The 15,739-nt window shown below is 45.2% G+C and overlaps 1 protein-coding gene across 6 annotated transcripts in view; it reads left to right on the top strand.

Moving 5' to 3' along the window:
* The window catches only part of PDE10A (phosphodiesterase 10A), a 543,800-nt gene that overhangs the window by 512,437 nt on the left and 15,624 nt on the right, over nucleotides 1–15,739 (top strand). For 5 of the 6 annotated variants that reach the window (XM_039915066.1, XM_029048769.2, XM_029048765.2 and 2 more), the window contains 2 exons: nucleotides 686–841; nucleotides 9,422–9,594. In XM_039915066.1, coding sequence (XP_039771000.1) covers nucleotides 686–841; nucleotides 9,422–9,594 — 329 coding nt within the window. The remainder of the gene's footprint in view (nucleotides 1–685; nucleotides 842–9,421; nucleotides 9,595–15,739) is intronic. The other variant, XM_039915065.1, reaches the window with a different exon arrangement.

Here is a 15,739-nt window from a genome sequence, read left to right as displayed (position 1 = left end):
AACTGGGATTAGAACCCATGTCCTTCTGACTCCCTAGGCCGGGCTCTCCCCAATAGGCCAAGCCATTTCTACTGAGACACCAAGTTGGCGGCCTTCTCGAACCGGAACGATACCCAGGAATGAGACCCAGATGCGTGGAGCTGTCAATCAGTGGTATTTTGTGAGCTCTTACTGTCTGCAGGGCCCTGTACTAAGCGTTTGGAAAAGTCCAAGACAACACAATTGGTAGACATGTTCCCTGCCCACAAGGAACTCGAAGTCTACAGGGATGGAGGAAGTTTCAGTTCGGTTGAGAGACCTGGAGCCCCAGGTGGGACCTGATGATCTTGTATGTTCTCCAGTGCTTAGTATGGTGCTCCGCACATAGTAAATACTTAACAAACTCCAACCTTATCATCATTTTTGTCGTCATTATTATTAAGAGCACAGCGTATGTGAAAAGAAGGAACCGCTCTCTAATTGTAAGCTCCTTGTGGTCAGGGAACGTGTCTACCGACTTGTATTCTCCCAATTGCTTAGGTTAGGGCCCCGTTCGCCCTAATTAGCTCTCAATAAATACCACTGATTGATCGATTGGTGCATGGGGGCGGGGAGGGTATCCGTGAATGATTGATAAAAACGAACGGTAAAGGGGAGGCGTAGGGCTCCTGGCACTATGTTTCCTTCCCACCGAACACTTCATTAGCGCAAAGGACTCCTGATCGCGTGTCTCTGCCATGACCTGGATCACCGCGGATACAGCAACAGCTACCTTCAGAAATTCGATCACCCTCTGGCTGCCCTCTACTCCACCTCCACCATGGAGCAGCATCACTTTTCCCAGACGGTGTCCATCCTCCAGGTAAGGTGACTGAATGAGCCACAGGCCTGCCTTTCACTCATGCCTGACCATGCCTCACTTCGTTCCCCAACGCACTGTAACATTCATAGCTGCTTTCCGTCCACGGGGCCCACACCCTACCGTACGTGAGAGAAAAACAAGGCCCCGTTTCATTTTAAGAGGAGGGGCTCCATTCACATTACAGTGTTGTCCTTAGTAGTCAATCTTCTGTGGGGAAGCAGTGTGGCTTAGAGGAAAAAGCACGGGTCTGGGAGTCGGAGGAGCCGGATTCTAATCCCGCCTCCGCCACGGACAAGCTGTGTGGACTTGGCAAGTCACTGAACTTCTCTGCACCTCGATTCCCTCATCTGCAAAATGGGGATTCAAAATCCTCCCTCCTAATTAGAAGCCGAGCCCCTCGTGTGACCCGATTATCTCGTGTCTATCCCAGCGCTTAGTTCGGTGCTTGGCACCTTGAGAGCGCTTGACAAATACCAAAATCATCATTATTACTGATATCTCTAACTGATCTTGAACTAGTGTGCAGTGACGCCCTCTTCATGGAACATGTATGGTATCCAGGATAGCCCCGGAACAAGTTTGGTAATGATAATAAGTGATTAAGGGCAAAATCAAAAAGAATGTTATTCATTCATTCAATCAATCGTATTTATTGAGCGCTTACTCTGTGCAGAGCACTGTACTAAGCACTTGGAAAGTACAATTCAGCAACAGAGACAATCCCTGCCCATAGCGGGCTCACAGTCTAGAAGGGGGGAAACAGACATCCAAAACAAGTAAAAAGGCAGTAAAAATATCACTGTTTCTGGGATTTTTAACCGCAGAATCTTAATTTAGAAGGTGCTAAAGCATACAGCGGTCCTTCTGTGATTGGTTAAATGAACACCGTTAAATATGCTAAAACGGAAGTTGCCACATATCCTTGCTCTTAAACATCTTGATTTCCAGACCCCGACAGTGTTGGCTCTCATGTTTTCGCGATGTGAGCAGTTTCTTTTCCTGCACTAACAACCCATTCCTCCTTTGACTGTCTTCTCTATTCATTCCTGATGTAGTCACTAGGGGAGTTTGATGTGGTCTTAGTTAACTAACTTAACCAAAACAAATCTTGGGGTAGGCTGATGTAAGCTTCTCGTGGGCAAGGATCTTGTTAACTAACTCGCATACTCTTTTCAAGCCCACAGTCCAGTGCTTTGCACAGAGTAAGCATTCAATAGACGACACTGATTGAGGGTTCATTAACATTGTGGACAAGCTGAACTCAGTTGCTTTATAGTCTTCCTGATCTAGTAGGGAAAAGTCCCTTGTGATTTGGAGAAGTGAATGGCCTTGGCCCACGCCAAGAGCTGGTTGTGGCTTCCAACTGGGAGCTCCGCTGAAACCACCAACATGACTGTGTGGCCTAGTGGATAGACCACGGACCTTGGAGTCAGAAGGACCTGGGTTCTAATCCCGGCCCCTCCATTTGCCTGCCGTGTGACTTTGGGCAAGTGACTGGATTTCTTTGTGCCTCAGTGACCTCATCTGTAAAATGAGGATTAAGACTGTGGGCCCCATTGGGCACATGGGCTGTGTCCGGTGTGATTGGTTTGTATCTACCCCAGCTCTTAGTACAGTGCCTGACGTATAGTAAGTGCTAAAATCTGTATTATTGTCTGTACTTGGCATTGTGGGTGCTCACTGGAGATGATATTTATTGAAGAGTCTTGAACTCCTTGTGGGCAGGGAATGTGTGTACCAACTCTGTTATATAGCAGTCTCCCAAAAGCTTAATACAGTGCTGTATACACACTAGATGCTCCAAAAAAACCACTGATTGACTCAAGACCCTTTTCTTCAAACATGGCCCCATACAAAATATTTGTCCCCCCTCCAGACCCTAAGGAGGCCATCCTGGTAGTTACAAAACGGCAGAGTCAAACCTCCTCAGTTTACCAAAACAGAACTAGCAATGGGTAGCGATTATATTCAGCAAGTCCTCACTCTGTGGCGAGCACTGTATCAAACGCTGGAATAGCTGCACAGTGATCTCAATGTGACATTGTCCACCGACTCCCACTAGGGCTCAAATTCTAAGTAGGCAAAGACAGATGCAGAATATAATCAATGTGAATGTTGAGAGGGAAAAGTCAGTGACAGATTAAACATCCACAGTAAGAATGGTCATAATGAGTAAATGAAAGGAGAGGAAATCCCCCCTGAATGCTCCAAGAGCACTGGAGCCTGGAACACTGTCAAGACTTCCTGGCCTTCCTCAAGATTTAAAGACAGGGAGATAACCTCAGTCTGCAGCACTGGTGGGATGTGGGTTTGGGCTTCGGGTGACCCCCTAAGGTACTGGACTTTTGTATCCCGTAGGGACTACAGGTCTTTTTGTGTGTGTTTGTGTGTGTGGTGTGTGTGTGTGTGTGATCTTTGTACCAGGCACTGTACTAAGCGCTAGTAGAGACAAGCTCATTAGGTCCCACAGGGGGCTCACTGTCTTAATCCCCATTTTAAAGATGAAGGAACTGAGACCCAGAGAAGTGACTTGCCTGAGGTCACCCAGCAGATACGTGGCAGAGCAGGGATTCGAATCCAAGTCCTTCTGACTCCCAGGTCCCTTCTATCCACTAGGCAACACTGCTTCTCCTTGTACCCTGTTCAGTTTCAGCATGGCCGAGATAAGCGACGGAAGGAGAATTAGAACCCGGGTCCTTCTGACTCCCAGGCCCCGTGCTCTACCCGCTAGGCCAAGTCGGTCATGTGACTCCCTGCCCTCCATACCCATTCCCGCTTCCTGCAGGAGGCCGGGCTCTAGTATTGGCAGCCTGTGGCATGGTGGTCGGATCTGGCCACGGGGCTACACTCTGTAGCCATCTCGATTCTCCAAAAACGCTTGGAAAATTCGGTTTGGGTCACGGGTGAAGGTGATACAGAGTGGAACTTGAGGAAAAAAATGATTGGAATGAAGATAGAGAAGTAGCGTGGCCTTGTGGAAAGAGCTTGGACCTACCAGTTGGAGGACCTGGGTTCTAATCCCAGCTGTTCTAATCCCAGCTCTGCCCCTTGCCTGTTGTGTGACCTTGAGCCAGTCACTTCACTTCTCTGTGCTTCAGTTCCTTCATTTGTAAAATGGGGATGAAATCCTTACTCCTTCCTACTTAGACCTTGAGCCTCATGCAGGACAGGGATTGTGAATAATTATCTTTATCTACCCTAGCAGATAGTACAGTGCTCGGTGCATAGTAAGCGCTCACTGAGTACAATAATATTAATGAAAAGGCGCAGTGTGTTTGTGTTAGGTGAGGTCTTGGGGCTGAATTTTTGGTGGGATTTCTTTTTCCCCCTATTAAGTCTTTGTGGCTTTTCTATCTCATAGTCCTCTTTTTCCCAGTTATTCCCATATCTTCCCCTCCTCCTCTTTTTCTCTTGTCACTCCTCTCTTATTCCCTAAATTTCCAGGCCCCGACACATTGTTATCTGCCTTGGGGATTAGTGTCTCTTTGTCTCTAAAGGTATGTGTGTGAGAGGAGAGAGATGGGGGTTGTGTGAGTGTGTGTCGGCGTGTGTGGAAGTGTGGGGTGTATCTCTGTAACCTCTTCTCTGTGCATGTGTCATAGCGAGGTGTGTTTGAGTCCCTTTTGTTATCTGTATGTGTGCTTGTGCCTGGGTTTCTCCATTTATTCACCTGTAAGGGTGCTTTTCCCTGAATGTGTCTCTTTAAGCGCTTGATATCCACCCCACCTCATGCCCACAGCACTCACATCCACATCCACAATTTATTTTAATGTCTTCCTCCCCGCCGGCCCCAGGCTGTAGAAGTTCCTTGTGGGAAGAGAAAAATGTCTCCCAGTTCTGTTGTATTGTACCTTTCCAACAGCTTAGTCCAGTGCTCTAAACACATGAAGTGCTCAAGAAATTTCATCGACTGTATCTGTGTATTGGGTCTGTGTCCAGTCTTCTTCTCCAAATTCCGCTGAGTTGCTTCGGACCCTTAGGGGATCCATGAGCACATGCTCTTCAGTACATCGCATCTTCTGTTGTAAATTTGTTCTTCCATTTCCCCGTGAGTGTCTACTGATGAATGTGCCTGTGTGCTTGTGGGTGTATCTGTGGATTTTCCTGTGTTTTTCTGTTTGGGTCAGGCGTTTGGTGGGGGGAGTTGGGGAGGAAAGAAGTGAAGCAGTGTGGTCTAGTGGATAGAACATGGCCCTGGGAGTCGGGACCAGGAGTCTAATCCCACCTCCTCCACTTGCCTGCTGTGTGACCCCGGGCAGGTCACTTAACTCTTCTGTGACTCAGTTCCCTTGTCTGCAAGATGGGGATTCAAGACCTGTTCTCCCTCCTAGTTTTAGAGAAGCGGCATGTCCTGGTGGCAAGAGCCTGGCCTTGGGAGTCAGAGGATATGGGCTCTAATTCAGGCTCATCCACTTGCCTGCTGTGTGACCTTGGGCAAGTCACTTAACTTTTCTGTGCCTCCATTCCCTCATCTGCAAAATGGGGATTGAAGGCTTGTGCTCCCTCCTACTTAGATAAGAAGCATGGCCTGGTGGCAAGAGCCTGGGCTTAGGAGTCAGAGGACATGAGTTCTAATCTCGGCTCTGCCATTTGTCTGCTGTGTGGCCTTGGGCAAGTCACTTCACTTCTCTGTGCCTCAGTTCGTTCATTTGTAATATGGGGATTAGAACTGCAAGCCCCGTGTCGGATAGGGACTTTTTCCACCCTGATTACCTTGCACCTCCAGCAGTGCTTAAAACAGTGCTTGACACTTAGTAAGCACTTAACAAATACCATAATTATTAATCATTATTATTTCTTAGACTGTGAGCCCCATGTGGGATTGATGATCTCGTATCTCTCCCAGAGTTTAATGGAATGTTTGACAAATAGCAGGAGTAGAAGGACCATGGCTTAGTGGAAAGAACAGTCAGAGGTCGTTGGTTCTAATCCCGGCTCCGCCACTTGTCAGCTGTGTGACTTTGGGCAAGTCACTTAACTTCTCTGTGCCTCAGTTACCTCATCTGGAAAATAGGGATCAAGACTCTGACCGCCCCGTGGGAAACCTTATTACCTTGAAATAATAATAATAATGATAGTAATAATTACGGCATTTGTTAAACGCTATGTGCCAAGCACTGTTCTAAGCGGTGGAAAATAATGACATCTGTTAAGTGCTTACTATGTGCCAAGTACTCTTTACTCTTCTAAATACTGGGGTAGATGCAAGGTAGTCAGGTTGTCCCACGAGGGGCTCACAGTCTTAATCCCCATTTTACAGACGAGGTAACTGAGGCCCCGAGAAGTAAAGCGACTTGTCCAAGCAGACAAGTGGTGGAGCCGGGATTAGAACCCATGACCTTCTGACTCCTAGGACCACGCTCTGTCTCCTACACCAATGCTTCGAACAGTCCTTGGCACATAGTAAGTGCTTAATACATGCCATCATTATTATTATAATTATTAATAACAGTAAGCGGTAAACAGATGCCCCAATTATTATTATTCTACACGCATTCTCTCCCAACAGAGGATAGCGGGGATCAACAGAGGCTAAGAATTTCCCAGGCTTCATTCTTGTTTCCCACCACTGCCTACTACCAGGGCCCAGTTGCTGTAATGGGTCACTTTCTCTGCCCTGCCAACTTGTTTTCCTTGAAACTGGAGTCTTTTCCAAGACCAGGTTTTCATGCTTTGGCTGTTTCTATTCCCAGAAGCAGAGTTGGTCTGTGTCTTGCCTGCACCTTCCTGTCCACTGCCTGCTGGAGGTGGTTCTGTTTGAGGGGGTGGGGGGGCTTCTCCTCCCTGTGGCTCCATCTTCAAGCTGGGTGGGGGGGTCCCGAGCCTGCCCCTTCCCATCCTGACCACTGGACGATTTTCAGGGGGAGAGAGAGGGGTTTGTCTGCCATCCCCTCCCCAGTTCTATACTCTGTCAGCGACATCAAGCTGGAAAGGATCAATAGTAGCTCAGTGTACGCTGACCATTAGTTCTGCAATCAATCAATCTGTGATCACTCATTCAGTCACTCTTATTGATTGAGTGTTTACTGTACTAAATGCTTGGGAGATTACAATAGAACACTATAACTGTCATGTTCCCACGTTCCCTGCTCACAAAGAGTTCACAGTCTGAAGCGGGGAGACAGCAGCGTGGCTCAGTGGAAAGAGCACGGACTTTGGAGTCAGGGCTCATGAGTTCGAATCCCAGCTCTGCCACTTGTCGGCTGTGTGACTGTGGGCAAGTCACTTCACTTCTCTGTGCCTCAGTTCCCTCATCTGTAAAATGGGGATTAAGACTGTGAGCCCCACGTGGGACAACCTGATTCCCCTATGTCTACCCCAGTGCTTAGAACAGTGCTTGGCACATAGTAAGCGCTTAACAAATACCAACATTATTACATTAATACGAATAAATAAAATTACTGATAATAATGATGGTATTTGTTAAGTGCCTCCTATGTGTTGAGCACTATTCTAAGCACTGGGATAGGTTCAAGGTAATCAGTTTGGACAAAGTCCCTGTCCTACGTGGGGCTCGTGTTCTTAATCCCCATTTTAGAGATGAGGGAACTGAGGCGCAGACAAGGGAAGTGACTTGCCTAAGATCACAGAGCAGACAAGTGGCAGAGCTGGAATCAGAACCCCACGTCCTTCTAACTCCGAGGCCTGGGCTTTATCTACCAGGCCCCAGTGTTTCTCAGCTATGTAAATAAATTCTGTGGAGCTGTGGAGGGGATAATAATAATAATAATAATTATGGTATTTGTGTCAATGTGTGCCAAGCACTGTTCTAAGCACTGGGGGAGATACAGGGTAGTCAGGTTGTCCCTCGTGGGGCTCTCAATCTTATTCCCCATTTTGCAGATGAGGTAACTGAGGCCTAGGGAAGCATAAATAACTATGAAAAATGAATAAAGGGAGAATGTCACAGTGGTGCAGAGGGAGTGGGAGAAGGAGAAAAGAGGGCCTATTCAGGGAATACTTCTTGGAGAAGATGCACCTCAGTGATATTTATTGATGCTTACTGTGGGCAGAACACTGTATTTAGTGCTTGGGAAAGTACACTGTAACAATATAACATAGATGATAGATACGTGTCTTGCCCACAACCGCTTATAGTCTAGAGAGATAGGGAGTCCAGGCTTACACCTTTGCTGGGCATGAGATGGGTCCCTGTGCAGAACTAGGAAGGCAAGGCATGGGGAAGAAGCGGGCATGGGAAGTGCTGTGTGATGAGCCGGATGTGGAGGGGTGTTGAGCAGAGCCTGCCCTTAACAGTGGAGGGGGATCTGTGACCTCTAGAAAAATGCTAGAGTTAGAATTGATCTGAAAATAATAAAAATAGTAATAATAATCATCATCACAGGAATAATAATAATAGTAATAATTGTTATGTTTCAAGCACTGGGGTAGATACAATAAAATCAGATCAGACATGCTGCCCGTCTCACTTCGTTTCATCGTCTAAGAAGGTGAGAGGGCAGCTATTCCATCCCTATTTTTAGTTGAGGTGTTTTAGGCTGAATGATTTGCCCAAAGTCACACAGCAAACAAGTGGCAGAGCTGGGATTTGGACCCATCAAAATCAATAATACAATCAGTCAGTGGTATTTACTGAGCGCTTGCTGGTCACAGAGCTCTATATAATAAGTTAGGAAAATGCAAAGCATTTGGAATCGTTTAGGACCATAATCCCTGCCCTCAAGGGGTTTACAAGGCAAATTATGCAGGTGCACTTGAAATGTAAGAGAACCCTCCCCCAAAATATTCTAGAATAAAGAATAAATGGAATAAAAAGAAGCAGAAACCCGTCAGTATGGACCTTTTGAAGTTGTATGACTGAATTTAGTAAAAACAGCATAAGACAAATGCAAATTCAACAAGGGTTGAAAAGCCAATTTTTTTTAAAAAAAACTTCTAATAATAATAATAATAAGTTGATCTGTTTACCCTTTATAAAATGTTTCACTTGCTAGGCAAAATGTTTGAGAGTCTAACAATAGTCAATTAATGCCATTGTTCAAAATGAGTGGTTATGGAAAAATTTAAATTTGCTAAATCAAGAAGTAGAGAAGACTGTGTTCTTTGCTGAACTAGTTTTCCTAGTTAATAGGTATGAATATTCTGGAGTTGTGCTGGAATAATTTAAGATAGAATTTTACTTTGGATGGATACAAAAAATCAGTGCATGGACTGTGTGAGGCCCTGTTAGAGATTTCCAGTCTTGTTAACTCTGTGATGACAATACCAGCTTTGGGAATTACAAACTGATTGGAACAATGAAAAGCATGTAAGCAAAATGAAATTTGACTGTTTCAGCTCCAACAGTGAAAAGTAGTCACATATAAGTCCTCAATTCTGAAGGCGGGTGCTTGATGCATGTGAAGTTTGTCATGTTGGTAAGAGCTTCAATCGTGCTGCAATATTTTTTTAAAAAAAAGGACTACAAAGGACATTTTATGTCATTCATCCCATGCTTTTCTTCCATGCCTTGAATTTGCACATCTCTGTAAACGTCTTTAGCCATCTTGTTCCTAACCGAAACGATCACACAATGAGAGCTTGTGCTTTTTATCGGTATTGTTCTTATTTTTTTCATAGCTGGAAGGGCACAATATCTTCTCCACTCTGAGCTCCAGTGAATACGAGCAGGTCCTGGAGATTATCCGCAAGGCCATCATCGCCACAGACCTTGCACTCTACTTTGGAAACAGGAAACAGTTGGAAGAGATGCACCAGAAAGGATCCCTAAACCTTAATAATCAAGCACATAGGTAAAAAAAAGAACCCACCAAAAAACCCCGTGAACTGATGGAGGCCCAGGCAGGCTAAGCTATCTTCACTGTGTGTTTGTCAACTTATTCGAATGTTGAAATTCCCCATGAAGTATAGCTTTACTTAAGTATTTGTGCTCTTGGCCACCGTTAACCAAATATTTGTGTGTTTGAGTTGCCTCATGCCCAGAACGGATATAAGGTATGGTTGTTTTGGCTGTTGCGTCTGGACCGTGGAGATTTTTCATTGCTCTAAAATGTTTAGCTCTGAGCCTGTTCTTTTGAAAAGTCCTCCCTTTTTGTTCTGGCTAGAGGTTGTTCGGTTTCTTTCACTCTACTCCGAGAGAGGCAGTATGTCTAGTGGATAGAGCATGGGCCTGAGAGTCAAAAGGACCTGACTTCTAAATCTGGCTCTGCCACTCTGCTGTGTGACCTTGAGCAAGTCACTTAACTTCTCTGTTCCTCAGTTACCTCATCTGTAAAATGGGGATTAAGATCGTGAGCCCCATGAAGGACATGGCCTGAGTCCAACCTGATTAGCTTGTGTTTACCCCAGAGCTTAATTCAGTGGCTGGCACACAGTAAGTGCTTATTAATGACCATCAAAAAGGGCAGGGGGAATAGATACTCTCAGGTTGTCTCTTTAGATGTATTTTTTTGTTATTAATTTGCTTGGAGACTATACTGCCAAGAAGACCAGCTCATAATTGTTGTCTGACCCTATTTCTCTGTGTACTCTCTGGCGTGGTTCAAAGTAAAAGGTTATGTCAGGACTGATTCAGTCTGAGCCACATCTGCTTTTGTTGCCAGCCTCGAGTTATTTATTCAGGGGATTTACTCCATCCTCGCTTCCCTCTCAAAAGAGTTATTGCTAGGACTGCTCTTCCGCAGTTCTCTAGGTGTGGCCCGTCAGTGTTACAAAACCGCTTTTTTTTAGTCTGTCAACAGCCCGTTCCCTTTCCCCGCGCTGTCTTCCCCTGGCCCGGCACTGTGGTCAGCCTTCAAATATGTGGGTTTGCCAAGTCTGCCGGCTCCTCGGGGGTTTGCCCCAAGCAAAATCCAACTCCTGCTGAAACCCGGATGCACGCAGAGATTTTCCATCTTGGGGTTAACTGAGGTCTTCAAGTCCTCATTTGAGATGGCCCCTAGGCAGCTGGCCCCACCCTTAGCTTCCTGCTGACCTTTTCCGCTGACCCAGGACGGGGCCTGGGCTCCAGCTGTTCTGGCTGATGAACTCTCCCCCTCGGCCCAGCCAGTTCTGACTCCTTCCTTCCCCGGGGGGAATAGGTTTTCGAATGGCCTGCCCCTTTGGGTAGGCTGGCATCTGGCCAGCTAATGTAGACCCTTGAAAAACCACATCCCACGATCTCATTCAGTCACTCGTATTTAGTGAGCTCTTACTGTGGACAAAGCACTGTACTAAGTGCCTGGGAGAGTAGGATATAACGATAAACAGTCACGTACCCTGCCCGCAACGAGCTTACGGTCTAGAGGGGGAGAGAGAGAGAGACATCAATATAAATAAATTGCTGATATCTTTACTGGATCCCTTCTGTGGACCTCAGAGTGCTCCACTGAAATGTAACCTCTCTGTGGGAACGTTGTCTACCAACTCTGTTGGATTGTTATATTCTACTCTCCCAAGTACTCAGTAGAGTGCTCTGCACTAAGTCAGTGCTCAATATATATGATTGGAAATTATCTCTGTGAGTTTTGCGGGTCTTTGCATCTTCACTCTGTAGACCTTCTCTTGCCATTGGACTTCATGCAGTTTCTTCACTGTATTTTCAAGTTCTCTTTGATTGAGTGCCTCCCTCATACATTGTGAGCCCACCAAGGGTCAGAGACTGTGTCTGATTTCCACCTCTGTATTCTCTCCCAGCACTTATTACAGTGCTCTGCACAGAGTAAGCACTTAATAGACACTGTTACTACTACTGATGATGATAATGCTAGGTGCTTACCAGAAATTCTTCAAAACTGGATGGATGGATGAGGATAGTTCCACCTTCCAAAGAGAAGGCCCCATTTAAGTCTGGTTTAACTAGTTTAAGCTTGGATATTTAGGAAAATGTTTGTTTCTGACAGGTGCTAAAGACAGGTTGCGAGTGTATAGGTGACAACTTCTTAAAGTTCTAGGTTCTAGGGATCAAAAGTAAAACAATGGATTTAAAATCAAGTCAGTCAGTCGTATTTATTGAGCACTTACTGTGTGCAGAGCACTCTACTAAGTGCTTAGGAGAATACAGTGTAGCAATATAACAGACACATTCCCTGCTCCCAAGCTTACACCAAGAGGAGCGTCATGAGAAAGGGAGGGGGAACTGAAATGAGGCCAGGAAGAAACCAGAATCCAAGGAACAACTCGCCTCTGATTTATCTGGGCCATTTCCCTCTCAACCCTTGTCCCAACTGTTGTGAAAATTGAAAGTCATTTCAGAAAAGAAGCTCAGTACTGAGAAGCAGAATGGATGGGACAAGGCTGTGAGTTGCTTCTTGTGATTCTAACTTCCTACTCTTTGAAGTGAACCAGAGTGGTTTGAGTGACAGGAATGTCCCGTCCCCCTTTTTCCTTCAGGCTAAAACCTCGCTGTGGTATGAAGAGAAAACCAGAAAAATCCGTTGGCATTATGGGAGCATGCTCTCCCACTCTGGTTGCCTAGCCACATGCGCAGCATTTCCCGGCAGAAGCATGACAGGAGTGTGCAATTCCATGAAGTTGGTGACCAACATCCTAAATTCAGTTTGTCGTATGTGTTCATCTTCAGTTAAATAGAGCAATTCCTTCGATCTCTGGGAAGTAGCTTTGTGCTCTGATCATGCAGTGGCTCTTTGCAAGGGGCAGGAAGTCTAAGTAGAGCAAACCTCAGAGGGATATCATTCTAACTCCTTCAGTCTGGATTTTGTGAAAAATACATGTCCCCAATTATGCAGTCTGGTATGAGCAGAAGCTATTTTTACCTCACCTGTGCATTTCCCGATTGAGTCTTCCACTCTGTATGTGTGCCTGGATGAATTGTTTTTTTTTTTCAGTAAATTGGCTCACCCAAACTTCATTTCTAAATGAATTAGCAAACAGAGCGTAAATTATAAGCTCCTTGAAGGCAGGGCCATATCTGCAAACCCTGAGAAGCAGCATGGGCTAGGGTTTACCCGGGGGCCGAGGAGTCAGAAGGGCCAGGGTTCTCTAATGGCGGTTTTGCCACGTGTTTGCTGTGTGACCTTGGGCTAGTCACTTAACCTCTCTGTGCCTCAGTTACCTCAGCTGCAAAATGGTGATGAGGACTGTGAGCCTCATGTGGGACAACGGACTGTGTCCAACCTGATTCCCTTGTATCTCCCCCAACGCTTAGAACAGTGCCTAGCACACAGTAAGCATTCAACAAATACCATTTTTAAAAAAGATCTACTGTCCCTCCCCAAGCATCTAGTACAGTCTTCTATGCCCATTAAGCACTCAGTGAATAACATCGATTGATTTCGATTCGCAGCATGAACTAGTGGAAAGAGTGAGGACCTGGGTTCTAATTAAGGCTCTACCATTTGCTGTGTGACGTCTGAGCAAGTCACTTAACTGCTCCGTGCCTCAGTTCCCTCATCTGCAAAAGGGGGATTCGATACCTGTTTTCCCTCTTACTTCGACTGGAAACCCCACGTAAGGACAGGGACTGTGTTTGACCGGATTATCTTGTATTAATCCCAGAGTTTAGGACACTGCTTCGTGTTTGACACTTAACAAATGCCATCATCATTATTATTTTTGTAAGCAGTCAAAAATCATCGTTACCTGTGATCATTTTCAGAATTTACTATTCCTAAATTTAACCCCTGTAAGCATTCTGTCAGTCGGTCGACCAGTGTTTTTTTCTCAGCACTTAACGTGTGCAGACCACTGTGCTAAGTGTTTGGGAGAGTTCACTGCAATGGATTCCTGCCCCTCTAGAGCTTACAATCAAAGTGTTAATGAAGGCTTGAGAGTTGAAAGAGTTTGAATGTTCTTAGCCCAAACCCGCAACTCAATCTCGCCAGTGAGGAAGAGCATGTATCTGTCTGATGATACAATTGGTGAAAGACCAGGAATCCAGTCCCTATTGTGGAGTGTGAAGTTACGTCTTGCTGCCCTCTTGTATTTGGCCCTAAGGAAAAAGGTGACATATTAATTTCTCCCCTTTGGTCACTCTTTCCTCAGTGCCTCAGGTCTCCCTCCACCTCTAATAGCTGCAGCCACAACATGAATGAACATATCGATAGTATTTATGGTGCGCTTAGTGTGTGCAGATCACGGTACTTAGTGCTCGAGGCAGTACAGTATAACAGTTGCTAAACACGTTCCCTCCCCACAGTGAACAAACAACAAATAAATGAATGTTGAAGACAAGGAGAAGAAAAAGACAGTCAGGAAGTTTCCAGATTTGTGGGAGTTTTTTTTAATAGTTTAAAGTATGGAATTAAAAATGTTCTGTTAAGCTTATCTTAGTCCATCGTTCAGAGATATTTTACAAGTGCCTTTCATTGACTTGAACGCTGAAGGATGTCTCCTTATCCCCATGCAAAATGTAAGAAGCAGTGTGGTCTAGTGGATAGAGCACGGGGCCTGGGAGTCGGAAGGAATCAGGTTCTAATCCCAACTCTGCCACTTGTCTGCTCTGTGACGTGGGGCAAATCACTTCACTTCTCTTTGTCTCAGTTCCCTCATCTGGAAAATGGGAATTAAGACTCTTAGCCCCATGTCGGACATGAACTTTGTCCAACACAATTACCTTGTATCTACCGCAGCACTTAGAACAGTGCCCGGCACAGAGTAAGCACTTAACAAATACCATTAAAAAACAAACTTAGTTGGAGGTGGGGGAGACAGTGCCAGATTTAAAATCGAAGGCGCTGAACTCCTGTGTCTTATCTATGTTTATCTTAGTGAATCTATCACATTTAGCATGCCAGGGGAAATAATAAGATACTCAAATCTGGGTTATGTTCTTGGGAACACAATTGCTCAAATCGTATTAATGACGCATCTACGTCACCACAGTGCTATTTTAATGTTAAATAAATAATCCTAACTGGATTCGTTTTATAAGGAAAATGCAGGAATGATACAAACACAATCTCAAGTTGCCACAATAACACGCTTTAAAATATCATCCCAAGAGAGAGATTAAGAACAGTGCAGAGATGGTATTAAAATGATGTTTTTAAAGGAAGTAGGTTTTGGCTAGGAGCTAACTCAAATAATAAAATCATTTGAAAAATGTAAAAACAAAAGAAGATATGTAAATTGTGGGTTGGATGGTCTTCTCTCAGTAGGAGATGAAGTAAACAGCAAATACGGTACAGAATGAGACTTAATTTCCACAGGCCAACCTCTTCCCATGCACGTTGTTCGTATCACTGCAGATGAATCAGCGGCCACACCAAAGGACAACAACTAACCGACAGACAGTGACTCTCCCCTCCTTTAAAGCCTTATTGAAAGCACGTCTCCTCCAAGAGGCCTTCCCTGACTGAGCCCTCCTTCCCTCTTTTCCCTCTGTCTTCTGGGTCGCCCTGACTTGCTCGCTTTATCTATCCCCCCTCCTAATCCACAGCACTTATTTATTCATTCAGTCGTGCTTATAGAGCGCTCACTGTGTGCAGAGCACTGTACTAAGCACTTGGGAAGTACAGTTCGGCAACTTATGTCTACATCTGTGATTTATTCATTTATATCAATGTCTGTCTCCCCCTCTAGACTGTAGAATCTTGCCCGCTCTTTAGTTACATGACCTCAGCAAGAGTCTTCAGTTGTATCCTTAGAACCTTAAAGAGTTAGTGTACCTTGAAAAGAAATTCATCAGTCAGTGGTATTTATTCAGCGCTTACTGTGCACAATGAACGTACTAAACGCTTGAGAAAGCAGCATGCAATTGAGCATTCATTCAGTTGTATTTATTGAGCGCTTACTGTGTGCAGAGCACTGTACTGCGCACTTAATAACTGTGGTATTTATCAAATGCTTACTATATGCCGGTCGCTGTACTAAGTTCTAAGGTGGATATAAGCAAATCAGGTTGGACACAGCATAGGGCTCACAGTCTTATTCCCCATTTTACAAATGAGGGAACTGAGGCCCAGAGAAGTGAAGTGACTTGCCTAAGGTCACACAGCA

This window comes from Ornithorhynchus anatinus, chromosome 21, assembly GCF_004115215.2.
Source record: "Ornithorhynchus anatinus isolate Pmale09 chromosome 21, mOrnAna1.pri.v4, whole genome shotgun sequence".
NCBI classification, from domain to species: domain Eukaryota; kingdom Metazoa; phylum Chordata; class Mammalia; order Monotremata; family Ornithorhynchidae; genus Ornithorhynchus; species Ornithorhynchus anatinus.
Note: the sequence above shows the minus strand (reverse complement) of the source record. Positions and strands in the feature narration are given on the sequence as shown.